This window comes from Ixodes scapularis, unplaced genomic scaffold (genome assembly GCF_016920785.2).
Source record: "Ixodes scapularis isolate PalLabHiFi unplaced genomic scaffold, ASM1692078v2 PGA_scaffold0__279_contigs__length_252992795, whole genome shotgun sequence".
NCBI lineage: Eukaryota > Metazoa > Arthropoda > Arachnida > Ixodida > Ixodidae > Ixodes > Ixodes scapularis.
In genome coordinates this window covers 1,123,157-1,149,826 of record NW_024609835.1, presented here as the reverse complement: position 1 = coordinate 1,149,826, position 26,670 = coordinate 1,123,157, and the positions used below count along the sequence as shown (strand labels likewise).

The 26,670-nt window shown below is 44.2% G+C and overlaps 2 protein-coding genes across 2 annotated transcripts in view; both read left to right on the top strand.

Moving 5' to 3' along the window:
- Positions 1-20,963, top strand: part of LOC8026803 (fasciclin-1) — a 78,770-nt gene extending 57,807 nt beyond the window's left edge. The window contains exons 3-14 of the mRNA XM_029978220.4: positions 1,408-1,502; positions 3,583-3,764; positions 4,654-4,783; positions 6,916-7,063; positions 8,788-8,971; positions 10,453-10,609; positions 11,980-12,124; positions 13,690-13,837; positions 14,139-14,310; positions 15,765-15,873; positions 16,885-17,074; positions 18,539-20,963. Coding sequence (XP_029834080.2) covers positions 1,408-1,502; positions 3,583-3,764; positions 4,654-4,783; positions 6,916-7,063; positions 8,788-8,971; positions 10,453-10,609; positions 11,980-12,124; positions 13,690-13,837; positions 14,139-14,310; positions 15,765-15,873; positions 16,885-17,074; positions 18,539-18,608 — 1,730 coding nt within the window. The 3' untranslated portion in view covers positions 18,609-20,963. The remainder of the gene's footprint in view (positions 1-1,407; positions 1,503-3,582; positions 3,765-4,653; positions 4,784-6,915; positions 7,064-8,787; positions 8,972-10,452; positions 10,610-11,979; positions 12,125-13,689; positions 13,838-14,138; positions 14,311-15,764; positions 15,874-16,884; positions 17,075-18,538) is intronic.
- Positions 20,964-24,474: 3,511 nt separating this feature from the next.
- LOC8026806 (mediator of RNA polymerase II transcription subunit 6) overlaps positions 24,475-26,670 on the top strand; it is a 7,347-nt gene continuing 5,151 nt past the window's right edge. Inside the window, exon 1 of the mRNA XM_029978237.2 lies at positions 24,475-24,950. Coding sequence (XP_029834097.1) covers positions 24,570-24,950 — 381 coding nt within the window. The 5' untranslated portion in view covers positions 24,475-24,569. The remainder of the gene's footprint in view (positions 24,951-26,670) is intronic.

The window sequence follows — 26,670 nt, the reverse complement described above, 5'->3', positions numbered from 1 at the left end:
TTGCGGAGGGCTTAGCGGAGGGAACAACGCGGTCTACGAAAACACCCTATTAGCGAGTTTTAGTAGACCGTGTTTCCCCCTTCGCTAAGCCCCTCCGCTACCCGCAACTCTACAGCCAAGGCCATCGATCGGCGCGCAGGCGCGGTAGCGGGTTCTTCGTTGCGGAGGGCTTAGCGGAGGGAACAATGCGGTCTACGAAAACACCCTATTAGCGAGTTTTAGTAGACCGTGCTTCCCCCTCCGCTAAGCCCCTCCGCTACCCGCAACTCTACAGCCAAGGCCATCGATCGGCGCGCAGGCGCAGTAGCGGGTTCTTCGTTGCGGAGGGCTTAGCGGAGGGAACAACGCGGTCTACGAAAACACCCTATTAGCAAATTTTAGTAGACCGTGTTTCTTCTCCGCTAAGCCCCTCCGCTACCCGGAACTTTACAGCCAAGGCCATCGATCGGCGCGCAGGCGCAGTAGCGGGTTCTTCGTTGCGGAGGGCTTAGCGGAGGGAACAACGCGGTCTACGAAAACACCCTATTAGCGAGTTTTAGTAGACCGTGTTTCCCCCTTCGCTAAGCCCCTCCGCTACCCGCAACTCTACAGCCAAGGCCATCGATCAGCGCGCAGGCGCAGTAGCGGGTTCTTCGTTGCGGAGGGCTTAGCGGAGGGAACAATGCGGTCTACGAAAACACCCTATTAGCGAGTTTTAGTAGACCGTGCTTCCCCTCCGCTAAGCCCCTCCGCTACCCGCAACTCTACAGCCAAGGCCATCGATCGGCGCGCAGGCGCAGTAGCGGGTTCTTCGTTGCGGAGGGCTTAGCGGAGGGAACAACGCGGTCTACGAAAACACCCTATTAGCGAGTTTTAGTAGACCGTGCTTCCCCTCCGCTAAGCCCCTCCGCTACCGGGAACTCTACAGCCAAGGCCATCGATCGGCGCGCAGGCGCAGTAGCGGGTTCTTCGTTGCGGAGGGCTTAGCGGAGGGAACAACGCGGTCTACGAAAACACCCTATTAGCGAGTTTTAGTAGACCGTGTTTCCCCTCCGCTAAGCCCCTCCGCTACCCGGAACTCTACAGCCAAGGCCATCGATCGGCGCGCAGGCGCAGTAGCGGGTTCTTCGTTGCGGAGGGCTTAGCGGAGGGAACAACGCGGTCTACGAAAACACCCTATTAGCGAGTTTAAGTAGACCGTGTTTCCCCCTTCGCTAAGCCCCTCCGCTACCCGGAACTCTACAGCCAAGGCCATCGGCACTCAGGCGCAGTGGCGGTTTCTTCGTATAGTGGAGGGTTAGCGGAGCGGGAAACACGGTCTACTAAAACTCCTTATTATTGAAGTGCACATTTTGTGGTTACTGCGAATGCTGCTATTGCTGACACAAGGGTTACAACTGAGGTGACGGCGTTTCTTTCTCCTTGCAGTGTCCCTGAACGTGGCCGAAGATCACTTACCGTCCTCAGTCCCAACCATCGCAAAGGGATCTCCTCATTTGTTCCTGACAAGGACAAATGACAGGGTGAGTCCACAACCCTTCTGCTTAGGACACAACCACGACAACCTAGGGTGCCTACATGTTTCCGCTCAGCGGAGCGGTGGAAACATGTAGGCACCCTACGACAACCTGGACGGTTCAAATCACACTTGGCCACATCACTAACTCACTTCTTGACGATGATGGATTGAATGTCATTATGTCGCCCGGGGCATAGTTATGTGCGCCGAAGCTATTTGAACCGGATGCCCACTGCCAAAAACAAATGTCACGAAACATGGAAAGAAAAAATTGAAGGGGCCAAACGTTTTCAGGTTTTATGTGTGCTTTAGTGCACTTCTTAATAATGGTCTCTCTTGACGCCAAAACAGGAGTAATTAGAATGACAATACCTCCACCAGATGTGTGCATGCAGAATTGTTCAGGTTTGAAGCAAACCTTATATGTCAATGTATATTAAAAAAAAATATCTCAAAACATATCTACAAAGGTCAGCTAGTGTCGAGTTAAGCCAGTATAAATAATTTGAGAGATTTATTGAAATGCTTTACAACTGAAATACGTTTTAGGATAGAGGTTGATGACTTTTCCGAAAAATTAAGTCTAAGTTAAACTTCGTAAGCCCAAAATGTGGGTTGAAAATACTGTGCAAAGTACTGAATTTCTAGCAGTAAAACGTTCAAAGGTACTGATTTTTGTCAGACACTTTCATTGGTATTAGAAGCAGTTTCCAGATGCTTCTCTGAAAGCCACGCTGACAGTCTTTATTTTAAAATTTTTGCAGTCGAACGATCAAATACAACAGCATTCTTTAAACATTCACCTCAGAGTAGGACAAGCTGTCGGTAGCTTCCCATAACTTTGCCTCATTTAAAGAAAAAAAAAACAGTTAAGTGCCATTGCTTGTTGGAACTTTGTTGTGGCACTTTAAAAGGTTTCCTTTTCCATGACCCATTCGGCTTTCACAGTGATCCAAACTCACTAGCGGGCCTCTTCACAAATATGGGTGGCTCGGCACTACTGGCCGACGAAGCAGCCCCCAGATCGCCAATCACTTCAGAATACTGCACGTTGACAGCGCATTGCGATGAGGCGGTGTCACTGCTCTGTACCATGCATGATCATTACCAAGATGGCAGGCAGCCTTGTAGCGTCATTTCGGGACTAGGGTGGGGCAGTCGGAGCACTATCTCGAAGGCATATTAAAGGTCACGGTAAACTGTTCCCTATCTTTCTTCATTGAATTCTTTTTCAGTGGCAGCAGCACGGAGAATTTTTATTATCTTGTAATCATTCACCAGCTGTTTTTAATGCGCTCATAAAAATCATACTTGCCTGTTCCGTAAAAAAATATAAGAATAAGCAACATCAGCTCCTCATTCCGCTCACTGTGATGCACAGAATGAAAATTCTGCTCCCTGGAGAGCAAAACTCAAATTTTGCTCTACAAGGTTGAGAAACATACATTGGTCCGTATTCAATTAAATGGACGTACAAACAAACAAACAGCCTCTACGGCGCAATTGTGAAGCCAACAGGAAGCCTTAATCGCATTATACGAAACCACAAAGTGATGGCCCCTAATCTTGTTGCTGCGATCTGCGGGCTTCCTGCTCGAGCCCTACTCAACATCTACAGCCACTAATCTCATTGGAGGGAAAAACACATGTGCACCCAATTTCGTCGGAAGTCGTGAATATTATTTCAAGAACTCAAGTTAATTGCCGAAATACTGCCACTGTATACCATTGGCCATTTCTTCTTTCATTGCTACGTAAATTATTTGCGCATAACTAAATGTTTGCCGCATCCATTAACTGTTTTTCTTCTGTGGTGGCAGATGTGCATTAGCTGAAGTGCTCGTGCGATTTAATCCACTTTTTTGGTTTGGTGAAATGATATGTTTAGATGATATGTGAGGTGTACAGTGTTGTTCTGAAATAACTCCATTGTTCTGTTTGAAGCTTTAGGATAGTAAAGCGAAATCAAGTCCTATGGTACATATAACAAATTCACCAATGAGACTGTGATTTGTTCTATGTTTGTTGGTGTTCACTGTTCTGCAAGACACCTGATGTGAATTTCAACCCCTGCCATTTGGCAGTTCTTCTTCGTGAACAACGCCAAAGTGATCCGTCGGCGGGACCTGTCTCACAATGGCCTGAAGCAGAAGCTTTATGTGATCGACGACGTCCTGGAAGCCTTCATCCCGACCAGTGGCGTCACACCAAGCGCTCTAGAATTTCTGAATCAGCCATCCATCTACAACCTCAATCACCGGCTCGTGTAAGCAAACCACGCATTGCAAAACTCATTGCAAAACTATAAGTAAAAAAAAAAAAAAAAAAACAAAAAAAAAACGATTAATTCCTAAATAAGAAGGGGACCCAACGTCTCGAAACCAACTCGGATGTTTCTCTTTTGGCGACCGTTGAGGAGCAGTTCCCCTTTCTTGTAAGAGTGGTTATGACCGTTCAACTGCTGCCGTTCAACGGTCATAACCACTTCCAGAACAAGAGGAAACATTGGTCCCCTTCACATTTAGGGATCGGTTGGTGCTTACTTTATTTTATAATTATTTTAACCCAACCTGATGGACTTCTGTCAAAGATGCTTGCGTTTTAGAACTGAAAGCGACTTCTTTCTTACGGGCTGCGCAATCCAAGAATTGCGTAGTAACCTACAATAGCAACATGTGTCCCTTAGACATGTATTGGTAAGGCTGCAGGATTTCTGCTAGTTACCCAAGTCGTCTGTGGTCTCAGTCAAGGGCTACTCGTCAAGTTATGAGTGAGAGGCTCGATATCATGAAATTTCGTAATGTAGACGATTACCAAAATTATCTTCAAAAGTGGCAAGTTAAACTTTATTAATCATTTTCAATTAAAGAAAACATAAATTCTTGTTTTTATACACAAACGCATAGTGAGCACGCCCCTGGCATCAGCACGCAGATTGTTTCCCAATTGCCACACACTTGACCGAATGCCGTATAAGTCTTAATGGATGAATTGAAGTCTCAGTTGAGACTTGTGTTCTTGTGCGCTATTTACTTAGCTTTCCGAGTCTCGGGTGCCTATTATGATTTGATCTTGAAATCAGTTTCTTAAAACCATCAGCCAGTGAGGCCAGCTCTCTGTGCCAAACAAATGTCCCTGTGCTCTTTTCTTCCCAGGTTTTTTCACTCTCGCATCCAGATGACCCAGGAAGGGAGCCTGTTTTCAGACGAGGGAGCCCACACTTTCTTTGTGCCAATCGACAGCCAGGACGCCGCAACTCGGGCCCGCGTGGAAATAGACAAATACGTAAGTGCATTGCGCAACCTCCAGAGGCGCACCCGTCGGCTTATATGCTAGGTTGTAGAATTGCGCGAATCGAATACTAGTTTCGAATAATAGGTGCTTGCTTCGAAGTCAACTCGATGTTCGTATTTTTCGAAGTGGTGTTCACGGGAGCAGCGGTGCACTGCGGAGAAGCAACCCCCGCGGAAGCGAATTCCGCGGGTGTTGCTTCTTCGCAGTGCACCGGCGATTGGTAAGAAGCGCGCTTAACGGGGCTAATCTGCCGCGAACACCACTTCGGAAAATATGATGATCACGATGAAAAACAGTGCTCAAAAGGACGGGACACAAGGAACGAACACCAGACACACGCGTGCCGACTCATAACTGAATTATATTAAAGAAAGAAAAGAGGAACCGAAAAGCAAAATTAACAGAAGTAAAAAAAAGGGCTGCTTTATTAATTAATTTTTATGATCAAAAGATACCTACTTTTTTTTTTTTTATCGTGATCTACGAATACCAGTTAGCCCAGCTTGCAATGTACCATAAAATACCGGGGCATTGCCCACCCCACTTTCACTGAAAACTGGGTTAACCTAGACACCGGCACTTGTCCGGTCAAATCGGGTGCTTAACATATAATTTGCAGATTTACCAAGTCTTGGAAATGTTAGTAGTGGGCACTTGAATGAAGTGGGCACTTCTGCGATATTTTATGGTAGTCGATTAACGTTCAAGTTTGGACTGGTTGGAACACGGACATAATAAAAACAAAACAGCGCAAAGACGAGGACTGAGTAAAAGGTGACCGACAGGACGCAGTGCTGTGTCATACCGGTTACCTTTTACTTTGTCCTCGGACCTCGTCTTTCCACTTCTGTTTTTGTTTTTACCAACTTACAACCTTGCTGTAGGAATATTGCAGTCACGTGCTTAGGAGAAAAGCGCTTTTTCGAAACAGGATGGTGATGCGTGCACCTGGTGCATTTAAAAAGAAACAAACTTTCTGAATGTTGGTATCAACATTACACTACGATTTTCAAAATTAAACCGTGGCTACTCTACGAGAGTATATGTTAGGCAGAGATGTCCTGGCAACCTGCGTTCATTGCTCGTGATTTTAATTTATTTAAAATAATTTACGAGACTCAAGAAAGGATATTTGCATATAGCAAGATTTATAAATCCTTTTGATTAGGTATAGGTGGGCAGCTCTATAGGTATCATTTTATGTTAAATCTGTTATTTACTTGCCATCCCAATGTATGCATTAGAGTGGACCTTATGAGGTCACAGTCCATAAATATAATTGGAGTAAAATTTACTTACAAGTGGACAAGTGGAAACTTGGGAACAAACTTCACGAGTTCAGCTGAGTTTTCATTTAAGCATGGTCTAACAGTAGTGAAAGGCTTAGAGAAACTATTAAATTATAAAATATTTAGCCAAAACCACTATTCTTTTCGAATTTGCTTCAAATTCAAAATTCAATATTTGTGCATGCCTACAAGGTTGTAATCGGCACATACCTAGAATCTGTACTTTTTTAAAAAGAATATTGTATCACCCATGTCAGTGACATTGAAACTATTCTGCTTTTTAATAGACAGGGTATGAGTTAATGTGAAGTTAGGGGTTCTGGTGCTTGCAGAGCGAATACACCCAAATTTTCATAAAAAACATTGTAAAACCGTTATTGATCAGTCCATTCCACATGGTGGAAATTCGTAAAATATTTAAGGCACGATCTTTAGTCCTATGGACGGTTGGGATGTCTGAGTGGCCTGTCCCCTTTTTCTTTCTTACTCTTATTGGGCAATTTTTTTCAAACATCCGCATCCCAGCACCTGCTGTATGAAATTGGAGAGATCTTCTCTAAGCAGATAATGCTATAGTACTAAAACGGGCCACTCTAATTGGAGACGAGATTCTTTAGGAATAAGGGTAATGGCACAGGCTAGCTGGTGCACGATCATACTTATACTTATAAACCCCGAGACAAGGAAACAAACGTTTGTTTGTTCCCTTGTCTCGAGGTTAAGTATCAGCACGAGGTTCTTATGAGAGGGAATGACCAATTGTTAATCTTAAACCCCATTAGGCGCATTAAGTATTCCTGCAGAGTACAGAGACAACTGCGGTTTTCCCTGCAGGTGGTGCGTGGTCACGTGATCAAGGATCGGCGCCTGTTCATGAGGACCATGAGCAACGAGACGTATCAGTCTGCAGCCTGGGAGGATAACATCCGGGTGGAACTCTCCTTGGCCAACCAGTCGGATTCGGCCGGCTCTGAATACACACGTGAGTGCAGGCCGCATGTTGAGAGTTAACGTCGACATTTATTACGAGAACCTCTTTTTACTTTGGTACCAGATGTGCCCATTGTGGTTAAAGGCGCACTCAAGTGCTTTTTAGGGAAGCTTGTTTTTAATAAAATATTGTTTGTTGGGCCAAAAAAAAAGACCAGCTCTAGATGGCAAGATGTCCTAGTGACTTGCAGCAATAGAAATACACGGGCACTATTTTCTCTTGCGGGGATTATCCTTGGGTTCCCACCACCTCCATAACATTTGACCAATGAAAATAGTTCATTGTGTGGAAATTCCAAACGTTACCATTATTGCTCTTTCTAGGCAGGTTGTGCATTCTATTTTGACAAAGACATCAAACCTCTGGGTGTATAAGATGTAATACAGGAATTATTGTTTGAAAACGCTGTCTGACAGCACTCCCCGGTGTCTGCTCCAAGGAGCAGAAAGAGGGGCATGTCACAATATTTTATAAGATTTTCAGTAGGAAAATCGGCCACCCATTGAGTGTAATTTCAGGTTTTTTAGGATGCTAAAGCCCCTAGATTGAGTTATCGCCATAAATAGACGACCTCAGAATCCACTTGAGTGCTTAAGACTTCAGTTTTGTGCTGGAATAACCTCCACCTGATGGGGATGTGTTTTGACATAAACCCGACATGCTCGGCAGGGACCATATTCCTCGATCAGTTCACATTGAAAAAAGTACTTGAGGCATGTTCAGCATGGGAGTAATTGGGACTGAAAGAGTATGTAGCACAGCAAGTGAACCAGTCTAGTTGAACATACGGGGAGAATTTGTTTTTACCACTTTGACCTTGTGGGTGAATTTATGTAAGCCGTACCTCAATGAAGGTGGACCACCAGATCACTTTTTAGAGAAATTTGAAAAAAATAAAATCGAGACGCGGCAACCCCCTTGGCTCCACGGCTTCCGTGGCCATGCGTCTACGTTGCTTGCTTTTCTTTGTGCGTGTGTGTGTGTTTTTTTTTCTGAGGCGTGTCTGCTTTGACCTTGAGCGGCCCCGGCGGCTTCCGTGACGAAGCATCTGATATGACGTGTCGCAGCCAATGGAAACTTAGGCCTGAATTCGTTTAATGGGCTTAACTCCATGAGACAGGGGAATATAGGGTCTGCCAATTTAGGTGCGGTTTTGTGCATCTTCTAAAGCTGCTAACGCCAGTTTGCTCCATGGGGCAGTTAATGCTTTCGCATTAAGAAATTTGATTTTATGGGGAACTTAATTGCTCGTGGACCACATAGGCAGTGCAGTAATGCCTACAAGTGATATAAAACTCTTAGAGTCTGTCATCTCTGTAAATGGAACACCCCTTAAGCACTGATCTAGTACTGTGCCACGATGAACACCTTCCCAAGTTGTACGACCCAAATGCACGCTCTATGTGTCGGAGAAGGAAATATGTTTCCCTAGCTGCAGCCCAATTTGCACGAAGTTTTCACTTCACTGTACTAACTAAATGCCATCGAGAACAATTAAAACAAAATATCTGTTTTCGTCTTTTTTTTAACCTGTTTCTTTGCTTAAAGTAGTATTTTTACTCCCAAAACAACTAGTAGATTCGTTTTAGAGAAACACGATGCTTAGCTATAGTCGTTAGCAGCTCTATTTTTTCCGGAGAGAAATCGTGGAAGGCTCGACGGTGTGGGCAGGCCATGAATCGAAGGCTACAGCCGGGTTTGCTCTGTGGCCCCAGTGTTTGCGCAGAGCAACACCATGTCGACGGAGCGGCAGCGGCAGAAGGGGGTGGTCCTCTCCAAGATCATCAAGCCCAACATCCCCGTGAAGAATGGGGTGGTGCATCTGATCGAGAAGCCCCTGATGGTCGTGGACACCTCCATCCACGACTTCCTGCAGCGGGAGAGGCATGGACGCCTCGAGTATGTAGACGTCACCAACCCCGCTTTTGTCCCTAAATAAAACTCCCACACATGAACAGGGGAGACAAAATTAAGTTGGTTTTCATAGTCTGAAATATTGCGACATTCGTTTTGTATATATAAAAAATCTAGCGACTTTATCGTTATGGTGTGGCATTTATACTTGACATAACTGCCAGACAGCTATATATTGTCTGCCATCTACTTCTTTTCCTGAACTTTTATGATCTAATAGAAGAGCACGTCTTAAGGGACACTGACAGGGCATTTATGCTCGCCCAGGTTTTTATTTGTATGTGACATATGAAAGCCCAACTACACAAAACACAATTTGCGGCTCGAAATTCGTTTTGTTTCCGCCCAAAACTGTCGATCGAGAAATGGCCAGTTTGAGTCGCGCTCACTCTCTTCTCCGTGGTCGCGTGCCATTCTCTATGGTTTAGACACAACCACCAAATATAATCAATAAGGCACACATTAAATATTAAAAATAGAAGAAAAAAATGATACCCATTTTTTGTGGCTTTTAAATAACTGCAAATGTGTTGATTGAAAAAAGAAAAAAAAAAAAGGTTCCGCAGCCACATGATATCTGGCAACTCTCTCCTCCTCCATATTTCTTCTTCCTCTCCAGTCCAGTTTCGGTTGCGAGCAGTTGCGTTTTTGTTTTACTTTATTAAAAATATATATATTGCTGTAGCAAAATATTGATTGGGGTCTTCTGACACCATAATAAATAGCCAAAAACTTTTTTTTTTTCGGGGGTGTCAGTGTTTTTTTAAAGGGTGACTTGTGATACCAAATTAGCAAGCAGCTTATTTTGTGCCTGCTCAGAAGTCGAGAGATGCCGCTTTTCTAGTAGTACATGCCTCTAGTGCGGGAGTCATCGTAAAGTCTAGTCATCTGATTTTAATTCTGTTTAGTGATATTTATTATTATATCTATGAGAAAGAAGGTGAATCTATTGCTTCATCAAAATCTGGCTTCTAGTATTTGCTATAATAGAAACAAAGTTGAGGTCAAAACCAAAAGTGAATTCCCAGAAAAGTTACATGTATTAGCAACATGGGACAAGTCTTATTATAAGTGTAGGTCTTTCTCGTGACAACACGGAAGTCACAACAAATATAAGCTTGTGGCCGCACGTTGCACTGACCATTCTAAATATGAAGTCAAAGCATATATGCAATTGAGCTGGCTGAAAACAGACGTTACCTTGGAGCATGGAGACGAATATTGCTAACACAAACATGAAGCCTCGTGTTTGTGTTGCCCCTCTGCATGCTCTAATTGGCTACAATATCTCCTGAACTAAATATACGTTGTCGCACGTTTTTAAGAAAACAAAAATTGTGGACCAAGGGGGGCCAAATGAATTTAGGCCCAGGCAGATTCCTCCAGACATTTGGATATAACAGATAGAAATCCTAAACTTGAAATTGTGTATTTCTGAGTAAAGATTGCTCTTCCTTCTCTTTCAGGGACTTCATGCGCCTGTTTGACTACTCCCCAGAGTTCCAAATGGATCTGGAAGGAACTCAGCCCAAGACCATTTTCGCCCCCACTAACGAAGCCTTGAAAGTGATTCCGTCAGAAGTGCTTGATAGTCTTAAAGCCAATACTAGTGGTCTCACTAAGGTAAGGAGACGGCACTTTCGGCCCAATATACTATCATTTATGCGAGGGTTTTAATCCAGAAACAATCTGCAGTACCACAGAAAAGATGACATTTTTATTTTCCAGCATCATTCGTTTTCACAAAACAGCCGTCGACAGTAGGGATAAAACCAAACCACATTCCTGTTATGTACTGCAGTATAACTTTAATGTGCATAATATTCCGAACAGTAAAGCAAGATGCATGTCAGCAACAAGTGAAAATTTTAAGGAGTACAGCCACACTTCACAAGTGACTCATCAGTGCCACTTGCAGAAAAAAAAAATTAACAGTTTTAACAAGTGTTATTAAAAACAGGATTAAGCCAGATTTTCCCCTGAATGCATAAAAAATATGACGGTGTCCAAAAGCTTGCTTAAAACGTTCTTGAAGACATAAATACCTTGCCATTAACAATAACAGACTGGAATAGCCTGCCTGACAGCATCGTGACCCAGGCAGATCATAACACATTCATATCCCAACTGACCATCCATCTGCATTTGCACTAATAGCAAAGTCAATTCGGGTTTATAGAAATGTTTTATTTGTGTACTTTTCTGTTTGATCAGCTGTTTTTTTAGTGTTTATTTTTTTCCTGTTTTTGTTGCTTTATATAAGAATGTTCTCCAGCATGTAACCCACTTTTTGTTTGTTCCTTCTGGCCATTGGTAGGCACTGAAAATAAATAAATAAAATTGTAAATAAATAATGTTTTTTCAGCAGGTACCCCCACCTTGTGCAATGCCGTAAGGGCCTTCAAGGTTTAAAAAGTGACGAATGATGATGAATAACATACCACAGCACAGTACACAGACAATCGCAAAAAGAGCCGCATACATAATTTCAGCCAAAAATACCAGCCAAAATCGCCTTACGAATGATACAGCGAATTTCAGTTGTGCAGGCAATCTTTACTGGCAATCGACCTACAATTTTTTAAATTTATTTCAAGCAAAAATATGACTTAAGTCTCTTGAATCCTCCTGAAATTGACTGCGGAAAAATTATGACAGACACACTGTCGACATAAAATAGCAAAAATCCGGCGATTGCATTAATGGCATCGTGCTTTCTAACGTCAAAACTATATTTCACGGCAATTATTTCCCAGTGTGTCAAGTAGGCAGTTGACAGTAGTGGAATAGTGGAAGTCGCAAACTTAATTTTTAATGTTTTAGCTAAAAAAAGAAAATCGAGCAGAAGAAAAAAAAAAGTCGATATTCCTCTGGATGTTTTTGACTCAAACATGCCAGGAATTAGTCTGTGTAGGACGTTGAGGCATCGATGGACTCTCGAAAGGGAGCCTGTAGTTATTGAGCGTACTCATAATTTGGGATCTTCTATGCAGTTGCTCAGACTGCACATGATCAAGAACGAGGCCATCTCCTCGGACCAAGTATTGGACGGTAGGAGGACCGGGAACTTTGAGCGTGAATCCGCAAGCAGTCGGCGTATGCTGTACATGCGGGTCGTGGAACACGAGCATGGACGCAGTGAGTTGACCACTTCATGGCTTCCTTTGTGCTCATTCTTTGAGGTCTACTACACAAGAAACAAAAAGAGTAAAACCACTTGAGTCATTCATCTTCAGGGGACCTGAAAAAGATCTTCATTCAGCAATTGACATTAAAAAGTTTGCTGTTTTAAATTGTTTACTAAAATAGGCTTTCTAGATCGAATGGGGTTTTACTTGGTTTCGTGCAACAGTTTTATTCTTGTTTACTCTGACAGATTACAGTAGCTTTCAGTGGAATTCTGATGAGTGGAACTTAAATTATGCCTGGTCCCTAGGTTCTATTTAAACTATTAGTTGAAAAAAATTTTGAATTAGTAATGCATGTTTAATGTATTAGGCATGTGCAAATAGTGAATTTTGAGTTCAAAACGTATTTGAAGCAAATAGTGGTTTTGGTCAAATATTTTTGAATCAAATATTGCATAGTTTCTTAAAACCTTTAACTACGACAAACCCAGCTGAATTTGTAAAGGTTGTTGGCATGCTTCCACTTTTCCATTTCTAAGCTTAGTTTTAATCTAACTACAATTATTAACTGAGGGCAATTATTAACTGTGGCCTCCAAAAGTCAAAGCCTAGATTGGGATGGCAAGTAAACAACACATTTGACGTGTATTTAAGCCTATAAAGATGCCCAGAAATACTTATTCAAGGGGATTCATAAATATTTTTGCTATAAGCAAATATATTTTCTTTAATCACGTATGATTAACTCAGGTTGTCAGGGCATCTCTGCTTGACATACTCATGCATGCCAGTTTAATTTTGAAAATGTTACTGTAATGTAGGTATCACCGTCCAGAAAGTTTCTGTTTCTTTTTAAATACACCAGGCGCTCCCGTGCGCTATGTTGCTTTGAAAATGAGCTTTCCGCCTAAGCACGTGGCTGCGATATTTGTACTTTTCAAAGTATTGATAGCGGTTGATTAGCCCCATTGAGTGCGCTTCTCACCAAGCACCGGTGTGCTGCAAGAAAGCCACACCCGGAGAAGCGAGCTCTGCGGGTATTGCTGCCCCGCAGTGCACCGGTGCTCGGTAAGAAGCGTGCTCAATGAGGCTAACCTGCCGCTATCAACACTTAAAAAAAAAAGAAATATGAATATTGCAGTTCATGTTGAATAGCATATTATTCGAAAATTTTAATATTAACACAACACCAGTATTTATTAGAGACTGCAATAACTGAAGTCTTTCTTTCAAAAGCAAGCTTTAAAGTTGTTTACAATTGACTTTTGCATTTGGACCCCTAGACTAAGCTCCGTGTTTGGTATTGTTAATGACTTCTCCATTAAGAGCAACTAGTGTCTCCAATAGAAAGATAGGTCTCCTATAGTAGTATCCTAATGCTTCGAAATAAGTGTCAAAATATGACTCGAGGCAAATGTGGTTGCAAGTAGGTGCCAAAAACTGAAGTATGCATGAATTTGCATAAGGACCTACCAAATTACTTCGAAAACAAGGTTTTTTTTTTTTTTTTTTTTCCTTTTTCCCCAGCATTTGCACATATGGAAAATAAACAATTATAATATTATTACCTTCCAGCGCTGACCGTGGAAGGGGGCGGGGTGAATGCCACTGCAGTGCAGGCAGACATTGGAGCCACCAATGGAGTAATCCACATCATCGACCGTGTTCTGGGGATGCCCTCGCACGCCATTTATGAGAAGATCAACAGTGACCCCGAACTCAAGTAAGTTGAATTGTACTTCAGAGTCTTGGGGTGACTGGGCAAAGAGCTGGCACTGTTTTCATACTGTGGTGACGAACCACAATGGGCACCACATCCCAAATTGGCATTGGGACCCACTTCGTCAATGGGAAATTTTTTATGTATTTCTTTTAAACGAGAGGAGACAATTTGTGCTTCAGCAGTACCCAAGACCATTTGGTTCTTCACCCGTTGGTGTCAACGACCCCACAATTCTGGCCCCCCCGGGCATGCTCTCGAAGCATCACCAGCAGCAGCTGACCGTTGTTGCCGCCTGTTTCAGGGACACCCGGCGGTTTGCCCAGCACAAGAACTGGATCGAGCGGCTGAAGAACACAAACCAGCGCTACACCTTGTTTGCACCCAACGACAACGCCTGGCATGATATCAAGCTGGAATTCCCCTCGGAGTACAAGCAGCTGTCCATGGACCAGTTTGGCTATCATGCCGAGAAGGTGAGAACTCGCACCGCCTAAAGCACCGACCCTCTTTTCCGACACCTTAAAGGGAAGATGGTGCACTTCTACATTTGAGAAAAAAAGCTTGAATTGTGTTCATTTGACCTTCAGAATAACAGATATCATAATTATATTTCAGTGCGACGCGCTGGAAAGACATAAGAGCAATTTCAGAATAGGGCTGAAGCCCCGCCTCCCTAGCCTTGGGCAGCCAAAATATCCGTCGATGACGTCACACACAGCAACTGTCTTTCGCGTTTTCTCGCGTTCAACAATACTTGCGCAGCAAATGGTTTGGGTATTCGGGTTCACGGGGTAAAAATACACTAGAATTCACTTCCAACTCATTTTTTTCGAGGAGCTCCGTAACTTCCCTTTAACGGGGCACCGGAAAAAATTTTGAAGTATGTATTTATGGATGTAGCATTTTTTAACTTGCCCGAAATAGATAACTTCTTGCCTGACAAAAACAGTTTGTGACTGAACCAATTGTACCACCATCAGTGATGGTCATCTGTACGAAGCACAACTGAAACATCACATCTTCTCTCATCTGAAAAGAAAAGTTTTAATTTTGGCTTCAATGGTTTAATTTTGGGGAAAGTTTAATTTCGGCTCCGCTAGCCATTGTGTGCTGTGTTTGGTGAAAAAAAAAGTTGTTTAAAAAGTGTGCTACTCAACCAAAACAATTTTTTTTTTTCAATTTTAGTTTTTTTTAATGTTCCTCGAAGCATCACCCAGCTGCTGTGTTTGCATGTTGAAATGCCAATGTGTGCTTTTATCTTCTTGAGACGAAAGCATAAGGCATGTTCTTAATTTTCCATCTTTTTACACTTATTTATGCAACACAACACTGACAGTGGCATTGACATATCCTATTTGGTTGCCCTATACGTGACAGAACTTGGAAACTACTACACATTTTCCTATCCTCTGAAACCTCATTACAAGATGCCAGCTATACAAGTTCCTCCTATGCAGCATTTTTCACTGGAAACTCTGAAATCAGTATTTTAGAAGGCTTTGGAGACAAATAGGCATCCAAGTAATGTGGCTAATCAATTGTGTCCCTGTAATACCATGTTTATTATGTGAGAGATACTTTTATAACATACTTAAAAAGCACCTACTCAAGTAATGACATACTTAAGGCAACAAGAATGAGCACGAGCATGCATACAGTATTTTGTGGGAACAAATTGAGCTGAAGAAAACTGAAACTTCAGTACATTTACTATCGCAGCAATTAGTAGGATGCATAGAATGCATGCTTCCATAATTACTAAAGGAAAAAAAAAACCAAAACATTAAAAGGTTGACAATATAAAATGCTGGAACTGGAGCTGGGATTAATTGAAGTAATAAAATATAGGATTAAACTGCAAAATAAAAATGGATGTCACCAGGTGCATTATTTGTGATCAGACAACCCTCTGCTTTTCTTTTTATAGATTCTGGAGCGTCATTTGATTGTTGGAAGAGAAATTCCTCAGGCAGAGCTGGAAAACCTCAGGACTATAGAAACAGCAAGGGGAAAGATGGATGTTCGGAACGTAAATGGTAAGCAAGAGCCCCTTCTGCGGATATATTTCGCTCTATGTCTAGAAACATCAACAGAAAAATGACCAACTTTCACACATTTCATGCAATCAGTACATGCAGTTTGGCAGAGCTCAGACCCATAACTTTCGATGCAGTTTTAATTCAAGGAAATTTTTCGACGTGACCAGTTGGCATTAAAAGCTAAAGTTACATAGTTAAAAGTTACAGTGGCATAAGTTGGCAGTCAATGTTTGCTACTCGTTTAATTAACCCACTCTGCTCAGACAAGCTTCAGGCATTGAGCAATGGCTGCTCTGGAAAAGCACAAGTACCTTTAAAAAGGTTTTCTCCTCTTACATTGTTATGGATCCCTCAGTATGTAATACTCAAATGCAAAAATTAATATTTCTTTGCACGATACTAATACACTTTCAAATTTTAATGCACCATTCTCAAAATTATTAGTTTGTACGTTTCTGCTATGAATGCACATTCCCACCGCAAACACCGAAAGTGGCACAGTGCACAGTTCATAGCTGCTGATTCTGGAATTTGTCCTTCCTCTAGTGTTCATCCAATTTACTTGCACCAGCCTGCACTGGTGCAGAAATGTGCAGGGCAATGACATGGAATACGGCAGTCTGCACAGAGTGCAGCTGGTGCAGGTTAAGAAAAGCAGGACAAGTCCCTCCCAGAAAGCCCACTGCTCATCATGATGCCCACTCCTTTCCAGCATTCACTTCGCTAAAATGAAAAGAGTGGAGGGCTTCCTGGGAAGGGCTTGTCCTACTTTTCTTAATTACAAGAGACACCAACGCGCGGATCCGATGTCATGCCGTTGTGGTGGCGCTGTTGTCGGCACGGCACATGCACAGACTCTTTGCTTCATGCAAACCTGGTTTCTGCTTGTGCGCTCTGTCCACAGCTGTCGGGGCATACGCGGACTTCTTTCTAAACAGAACGCTGGTTTTTATAGCAGACACATTCGTCGGCATGAGAGTAAAAAGTGTCCCATGTTTGTGCTTTCAGGCAAGATCCACCTGTTGTGGGAAGGCAGAGAGGCTGTGATTGTGCGTCCAGACGTACAGGCCACCAATGGAGTCATCCATGTGATCAGCAAGGTTATGATGTTGCGCAGGGACATGACTTCGTCGGCAGCCATGACAGCAACCTCGGGGTTGCTGGTCGTGGCTATGATGCTCGTACTCCGGACTGCAAGGTGCATGTAGGCGTCTCGCCCGCTCACAAAGCGAGCCGTGCCCCTCAGTGGCCCTCTGGCCGCAAGAGCCCCATGGGATCTGGGAGGCTGCGATGGGCAGCTGCTGGCCAGAAAGTTGCTCGGCTTAGAGACGACCCACCGCTTACCAACGTCATGTTACATATGGGCTTGCTAAGAAAGAGCTCTTGGTGATAAGTACCTTAATGGGCCGTTGTAAGTGCAGTATATGCGGAGCACAAACCGCAATTACATTCGAGTTCCCCGCATCGTGACTGAAAATTATTCGTCCGAAGGGCTTTTACGGGTCTGAAAACTTGCCATTCTGGTCTGACCCCATTAGTCAGCTTCTTTCTTTTAGTTGTGCATTGCTTTCAAAGTTAGCGGGAAAATCCATCTTGTGGCAGAAACTCTTATAATGAGCGAGGAACAGGCCTATAAAAGCTACTGATAGAATTCATTAGATCAAAAGTTTTATTGTAGCAGAGCTCTGAACAAAACATACTTCATAAGAATAGTAATCATCCCTGTCCGAATGTTTGTTGTAATAAGCTTATATGTCCGCCTGGTGGACAAGACGTGGCAGCATCTGGTAGAGTATGTGGTGTTGAACCACCATGCCGCAAAGAGTCTTTCTTGCCTCGTCATGCTCACCAGGCACTCGGCCATGACGCTAGCGTGGGTCGTCTGCTCGTAAACCGTGCACGCAACTCTAGTGACCGATTTGAGGCACTTTCTTTCCTCTGATATCGCTTAGTCCCGAGAAAGGCCAAAGGATCCAAAGAGAGACTACTTTCCTTTCTCGTCTAAGGGTGGTCTTGGATTGACGTTCTAACAGATTTTATGGAGCATCTGTTAGAAGCCAGGGGGCTCTGAGGGGCATTGGTCACAATGACATCCAAACAGGTTTTCATTCTTTCCCAAATCATATGGTTCGTCAATTGGACCATGTCATGATTTTTCCCGATTCGACTCCTTTTTGGTTTCCTCTTCCTATGCCCACACCCCTTTCCCCTGTTTGAGACTAATCAGGGATTTTACGTGACGACTTCACGTGTGCCGTCAGCATGCAGCGGTTGCAGAGTTCAATATGATTGACTGCTCCCCCCCCAAGTAAAAGTGTCACAAAGTAAGGGGGGTAAATCAATGCGTCGTCTCTCACTCATCATCTTGCTCTTACCCTTGATTCAATGTTGATAGAATCATGCATACTCATTGCGACATCCTTATTTCTAGAGATAAGTCTTTTACTGATTCTGTTCTGAGAAAATCCCCCCAAAAATGACCTTTCGTTTTGTTTCTTTAACCTTTGTAGCATTGCTATTTGTTCAAATCAATTGGTCTGCTGTATTTACATGGGTGGTGTTTAGTTTTGCTCCTTTTATACAATTTATATCTGTAAATATTGTGTTGGTCAGGAACTGTCGTTAACAACTTTTAAAAATCTCTGCATCTGTTGTTACACAGTGTTTTTTCGAGGTCTCGCTTGAAGAGTCGCAAGAGGACTCCGATATCCCCTCGAAGGAAATTGTTTTGAGAAGTTCTCCCTGATTTTTGGACGGTGCAAGTTTTGGAAAGGAGCTTGTGCAAAGCTGGGGGATTGTGTGCAGGATTGTTGCAGTGAGTCTAAGCGTTGTAAGAAGTGTTCCACTGATAGAAGTTGCGGTGTAAGTACCCTTGATAACTCCTGTGACTTGATCGAAACCTCCCACTTTGAAAACTCATTTTATTCTAGGAAATTTCTGGGCAGTTTCGTTTTCTTTTATTTCTGCTCAATATCTGTCATAATAAAAGAAAGAACGAGTGAGAGTTCTTTAAGATATAGTTAGGAAAAACCTATAGAAGAAAAAGGATTCATTGAAAACACCCAGGGGTTTGTCCATACTGTGTTGTGCATTCCGGATGAGAATACATAGTTGCTATTCACAGACATGTATAATTATGTACAATGTCAAAGATATATATATATTTATATATATATATATACATATATATATATCACGCACGAATAAGCTGTCTATCAAAATTATGCTTTTTCTTCCCGAAAGCGAGCATATTTTGATGACGGAGGTCCTTGGTAAATGTTAAATGTACAGTAGCTTCTTTTAATGTTGAGACTTTTTTTTCCTCTGCTCAATCTGACTGCTATATAAGCATAGTGCATACATAAATATATATTATACAAACAACTTTGGTATGCATCATCATCTGTATTAAATGCTGTCTCTAATGTTACCCTGCAGATGCGCCCGTACCTCTTTTATCTTAATGTGTACCTTTCCGTCTTGCCCATCTTGCATTGTGGAGGAAGGAAGGTGTGAGCTCTGGCGGACGCCACAGATGCTGTGGCAGGCACCGCTCTGCTTTTTGCTTACCAAAGACAAAAACGCACGGAGCCCTATTTACTCGACACGCTGGTTCCAAGCTAAAAACGAGACCCATTCGGCCCGTCTGCTCGGTTTGCCTCTTTTGTAGAAACTAAAGTATTAGACTCTGAGATCGACTACACACATCCAACGAGCGATGAAAGAAGCTTTTATTTTATATAACTGTTTGTTGTTGGTTTGCTGCCATAGTTGCCGCTATTTATGGATACATAGTATCTTAATTTCCTCTCGACTCTGTTGTCTATCTCTACAGTGGTTGTATGGAAGCAATCCGTGCTAAGTGAAACCAAATCCGGGGCTGAGGGAAAGATACTGGAAGCACTCTATCAGGGTGAACAGCTTAGTCGGAGCTTCAGAACACGCTTGTGCATGGACACCGTGCTGTGGGGCAAGCGACCTCTGCTCCCTTACGAGAGAAACTTGAGAACAACACTGCCATATATTTGAATGGATGTCAAAGCTATTATAGTGTGGGTCCAGCATCTAATTTAACTGCACATTCCCTCAACCATTTGCTAACGCTCATGGTTTACTATTGTGGAGTAATGTTATCATGATGAAAGTTGTTTTTGTGCACAGTATTTGGTGTAATCGCAACAACAACAACAAAAAAATAAAATAGTATTTGAAATTACAGGCCTTCTCTAGGTCCCTTTTGTGTTTCGACTGTGCGCCGTCCTAGGCCTCAAAGGTGTGCAATGAGAGACCGAAAATTGGGAGGACGTGGCGTGCTTGTTGCCACTGCACGAGATGGGCGGCTCATTTTGGAAGATTGTTGCAGTGTACATACCCCATGTGCTCGTGCGAGAGCTGCACCCTCGACTTCGGGATATTTTGGGGCAAAAGTCTGGCACAATCCAACACTCGCTGCTTCTCGGTCGTGCACAGGTGCAATTTGGAGAAGTGGGAGCTCGAAGCCGCAGGTGACTACTACCTGCTTGGCCGGACTAGTTTCCAGAAATGAAAATGGCCGATGCGATTATCGTTTAGAAAAGAGAATGCGTCAGCCGCGCCGGTGCAGCCGTCGCACGAGTGCGTGCAGTACTTTTTTCCCGGCACACGCCTAGTATAGACGATGTCGAGCAGTCTCTTGAAGTGTGCTTTCTCCTTTCGGCGTCTCTTCCGTATGCTAACACACGTACATGCATAAAAAAAAATGTTTGTTGTTCTCCCCTGGAAGTTTTATTTTTCTGGAATATTTATGCACATAATGCTTTCTCTCGAGCCACCACAATATTTTTCTTGCCTCTGTTGTGGAGACGGATTGTGTCCCTAAGTGTTCTTGGATGGGCTCTGGATTCTGGCAAGGAGCGGCTCTCGAAGGCTGGGTCTCGAGCGAGAGTGCACATACAGCTTCGGAAGACAGATCTTGTTTCCTCTTGAGTGTCGTCAGGGTGGATGCTACTCCTTAGTGGCCAGTTAGCAAAAATGAACCTTGCCAGCTTACTTTCAGCTCATGTGTAATTACGAGGTTGGACATGCAATAAAATGCACTTGTCAAGCTGGCACTGGATCTGCACATTCACTCTTGGGGCTCCAGTGCCCAGGCTTTGCCTCAATGTCAAAAAGGTCAGCGATCGATTGGGTGGTTTGCACATGTGCTTTACCACCGGAAGATCCATACTACTGGCTGGACACACAGGCGGCATTGCCGTGTTTTGACATGGGTAGCAAGAAATTGAGAATGTTTTTCTTGGAGCTTTTGCTTTCTATTGGTTTCTCCAACAGCATATTGCGCAGTATAATATGCGAGAAAATGGTAAAATCGGAGTGTATACCAAGGATATACAAAGAATAAAACCTGCAGTGAGGGGTTTGTGAGCCAACTTTAAGGTGGGCTCTCTAAGAATAGATTTTCTTAGTAATTATAAATGAAGAATAAGGTGCACCTCTACTTGTCCACAGTGATAGTAGCCTCTTGGATATAAAAGAATCTTTCTGCACATTACCTCTCTTATTTTAACAATCCAGCTTTTCGATCAAAGGGGGATGGGGGGTATGCTTTTTTGCTTATTTTCTCATTGGAGTCCCATGTTTGCTTTGTAGCCAGTTTGTGCCGGAAAGCGGAGTATATTAATCAATATGTGTGTCAGCCTCCTGAAAAGCTCAATGGCATTTCATACTGCTGGTGGTAATTTCTGCTGCTTGCATGTTACTGTGGAGCTTTGATAGACAGGAAATACACCAAGAAGCAATCAATATCAGTTGCCAATCATGGAAATTCTAGAGTGCACTGTGCTCGGACTAGAACAACAATGCACTGCCAGATGTTACAGTAGTACACAACCCTCCGGCCCCCTTCTAAAGGTATACAATGTCTTTAAAAGCATACAATAAGGTATGCGAGGGATATTGGTACTTAATCGGTATGGAAGTCGGAGGAACACCTTCACACCCAGAGTTGTCTGAAAAGTGCAGTATGTGCAGTTGACTGATCTAACAAGCAAAAAAGTGTCATATCAGGTGGCGACAGATATATTCCCAGCTTTGATGCCTTTTAGGTAAATACTATTAGAACGAACCTACGAATCAACTCAAAGAAAAAAGCAGAATTACGTAAACAAATATAAAGTAAATATTAAATAGCAAAAATATAAATAAATGAAGTAATACAACCCCTTCTTGGTAAGTCCTCAAGGTATCTCAGTCTCCGAGAACGTCTGTAGCCTTCCCTCCGGGCTAGTGAGTTAAGGAGCAACCGCTATATTGAAGCCGGTACTGAAAAACATTCAACCTCAGAAAGCAGGTAAGTGACTGCCAATGCAGAGCCGTAGGGTCTGGTCAAAGGGAGGAGCTCCCGGCCGGAGCCAAGGTGGAGCGGCAAAAGCGACACTGCCGGCAGTTCCGCATATTCCCCCCATGATGAACTTGCGAAGTAAGAATGAGCTGAGATCACCGCGTAGCGTGGCAGAGGTATTTTTTGTTTCTGGATGATGCTGAAAGTACATGAATGTATGATTGGTGGAAAAGGGGAATTTCAAGGTGCTGAGTGTGTTTACTGAGCGAGGAAAGGTGATATTGACGAGAAAAATTTTCCAGAAACATAAGGCGTTTGGGTATAAACTCCCACGGAGCTGAATCCACACTTCTTACCGTCCACTGCGTCGTGGACGCGGAAGTGGCTGCTGTCGCGAGTGCGAGATAAAAAAAAAATTTATTGGTGTTCCGAATCGATGTCGCCGTGACGACAACATCACACGCGTTGCCCTTTCAGTTACGAAGAGTTGCAAATTTGAACTTTAGCCTGCTGAAGTCAAATACTTGAATACATCCTTAACTAGAAATTGTGATTGGATGGTATTTGTTAAGCTCATTGCCTCCACTAGGGGAATATTTGTGGCTAGTGGTTGGTCACAAGATCTGCCAATCATCGCACCCAAGGTAATTGACACAATTTCAGATAACCACGTATGGTGCCGATACGGCTCTGTGCCAGCGTTGCTAGATTACCGTTAGTGACTGCAGCCGTCACAGAGGTCAGCATTTGTGTTCGAAACGATTGAACCTTTGAGAGTCGGTTGATGGGTTGACTCCGTAGTTCTTTTTGAGCAATGTTCCAGGCAAGCAAACTAGAATATTTGTGGCTCGCGTTTGAGTCATCAGGCTTCCCCCCAGTTTTTTAATGTGAAAGCATTAACTGGGTCTCATGAAGCGAGCTGACGTCATCAGTTGGAAGCGCGGAAACGGCTCCTGGTTTCCGCGATCACAATAGGAGCGATTCGCCTTCGGTTCCATTGGCTGGCGCGCGTCTACGGGGCTCCCATTGGCTGCTGCGCCATGGCCTCCGAGATACCGAAGCGCGCGCGCGCTAGTACGCAGCAGACAACAAAGAAAGGGGATGAGCAGCTTGCATGCTTTCGCATTCACAACTCATAAGAAATGCTTAGGTGTACCTCAAGCTTTTTTTAGATTCCGTTCTATTAAAAGTGCCAGCGTAGCAGAGACTACAAGAGCGAGCTCCGAGCTTTCAGTGTCCCTAGCAGAGCGTGCAGCGCGAGCATCTTTCGGTAGAACGTGCTTTTGCAAGTAACTGGCTTCACTATCACGTAAAGTGAAACGTACGTGCCCGCGCATCTACAGGTGCTGACAGATGCTTGCATTCGAACGTGGCACGTGCAAACTCGAACGTCACATGATGCTACCGTCTTGCGGCGCTCGCGCCCCACGGCAAGGCTGGCAAGGCGCTTTTGATCCCGCAGCGCATGCGCCCATCATGCGCACGAACCGCCTGCCGTGATAGTTTTATGCGATCATACGTTTGCTCGAATTAGTTATACTCCGCGACAACTTTTCTTGGCAATGCAGGGGAAGGTACAGGTGGTACAGGCTCGCGTCCCATCTCCCATTTTGAGTGTACGCGCAGGCTCTCCTCCTCCCCCATTTCCGGGGAGAGGAGGAGAGCCCGCGCACACTCAAAATGGGAGTGGGGACGCGGGCCTGTACCTTCCACTGCATTGCCAAGAAAAGTTGTGGGAAGCTCTCGGCGATTCATGTTTTGTTCAGTCGTGAGCAACTTTCGTCTTACATTCGCGTGTATCAGAGTAGCATGCTCTCGTGGGGTCACTGAGTCTGACCGGAACGAAACTGACGAAACCAACGAAACGTCGAAGATCGTCGATAATTTCCGAACGTACGTACCTGTGATGCGGATAAAAATCCGGCACCAGAAGGACGTTTACGGGTTTACGTGGCTATCCGCGTACTCAAATAAAAAAAATCGAATCGAGTACTTTTTGTCAACAAAAAGCTGGCAAATGCGGAACAACGCGAGCCTCAGTCCGCATCGAAAGAGACAGCACTTTTCAAACAAGACCGAAACCGAAACACTAAATCGAAGGCAAACGTTTGTAAACAGATTGTCAGGAGAACACAATAAAACTCCATGGATAATAAATTCGCGTAATACGTAATACAAAGAACGTTCGATAATGCGAAAAATATATGGCTAAAAATATTGTTTTGCGGCTCTTTAGACACTTTAGACGGATTCCGGCCTACGACTTTACAACACTGGTTTCTTGTTTTACGGCTTTCCCAGCTTTCCCGGCTTTCGCTGGTGGACGCTTGTTTCGCGTGCGAGAGCCGTGGCGAGTGGTGTTCGTTTTCGAACCATGGCTCGTCCGGCGTCGGAGGAATGCCCCTTGGGCATCTCGTGGCACGACACAGCCTGGATCCAGGCTCTGGAGCCCGGCAACGTGATGGACTACTTCTCGGAGAGGAGCAACCCGTTCTACGACCGCACATGCAACAACGAGATAGTCAAGATGCAGCGGCTGAGTGCCGACCAGCTGAGCCAGATGACGGGCTTGGAGTACATCTTGCTGCACGCCCAGGAGCCCATCCTGTACGTGGTGCGCAAGCAGCACCGCCACTCACCCTCCCAGGTCACCCCGCTGGCGGACTACTACGTGCTCGCGGGCGTCGTGTATCAGGCGCCCGACCTGGGTGCCGTGCTCAACTCTCGCCTCCTCGCCACTGCGCACAGGCTACAGGTCTGTCTGCACCGTTCCAGGGTTTACAAACCCACAGTCGAGCAGGCGCATGTTCGTCGCTTCCGAAAACCCAGCAAATCACGCGCCATTCGCACGAACGCTGAAAATGGCACCGGACAGAACCCGGTGTCTGGAATATGTAAAGGCTGAACCTCATTGCCGACGAGCGACGAAAATTGTTTTATATGATCTTTTAGTTGTACTGGGAGGGGACTACGGATGTAGCCTTCAGTACATGCGAGCATATGAATGCAGACAAATTGACAACTATTCACATGACACATAATGATAAAAGAAATAGTAAATCACACTGAAACTGTACACTGGATTAAGGTCATAGTTATTTTAAGTGGAGGGTTGCACACTTACAGAATTTTTTTATGTGCTCTTTTTTTTTTTTTTTTCAAATGGTTTTTGCGTGACTTCGCTTGGGAGGGAGTGCCAGAGCTCGGTGGCTCCAGGAAGGAGCATACTTTTGTGATGCTCTGTTCGTCCGAGGAGTGGTTGTAGTCCGCCAAAGTGATTCTTGCTCACATAGGCCAAGAGAGGAGTGCCGTTACGCATGCAAGCTAGGAGGTGAAGCGAGGCCACCTGTCTCTGAAGAGACAGGTGGTTCCGCCCTACATTTCTGAGAAGTTCGGAGGTGTCGATATCTCTGTACCGTGGGAGCAGCAGTGGCGACTGGCGGCGGTGCAAGATAGCGTAGGCAGCTTGCCGTTGTACGCTTTCCAAAGAAGCAATCATAGTGACCTGCCTGAAAGTCCATACAGACGAGCAGTACTCAAGCTGCGGAAGCACGAGCGCAGTTTACAAACTTCGCAGTACCTTCGGGCCAGTCTCCCTTGATACACGTTGCACAAAGTCCAGCGTGCGTCATACCCTAGAAAGCACTTCGCTAATGTAAAGGAAAAATGAAGATGCGGATCTAACATTACGCTAGATCCGCATCTTTGCAGCGAACGAAGCAGAGCTTCGTTCGCTGCGTCCTTGTGATTGGTGTGTCTCTGATAGTCAAGTCTGGAGGGGGCAGGGGCTGTCGGGTCGTAACGACTAGCATCACAGAGCACTTGGCCTTGTTGGGCAGTCGGTATGGTCTGTCACAGACCATTCTTGACCTTGCAAAGGCCCTCCTATAGTTGCTTGTAAGGGCCCATGCCCCTGATGGACAGATGAAGTGTTAGATCATCGGCATATAGAAAAGGCATCAAGTTAAGAGAATGAGTCGCATCATTAATGAAGATGTTGAAGGGATACTTCAACGAAATTCGAAATATACCCGTCGTGTTCAGAAATAGGCTGAATATGACCCACAATATCCGTAAATGACAATAGCACGTTTGTATTTTGAGCCTGATGGCTGTATTTTTCGTTGAAAACGGCCCACTCTGGCAAGTGCTCGGAGAGCAGTCAGCAGAAGCACATCACATCCGGCACAATTGGGACGTAGTCTGTCTTGGGATAAGCAAAGCTGCGGCGAGGCAGGATGCCCTGGCCACTCCAGCCACCGAAACAATCGAAGCACGCCAGTGATCGGGCCACCGCAACTAAAGCTGCTTTTGTGTGAATTTTGAGTGACAGGTTAATTTTTTTGTAATTTTGTAGAGGGAGAATAGCAACATCTGGGACATACAAAAGAGTGTCCTGTTGAGTGGGGAGTTCCTCCCCCCCTCCCCCCTTTTCTTGTGCTGGCCGTAGAGCTGTCGGGACGACGTCAGGCTCA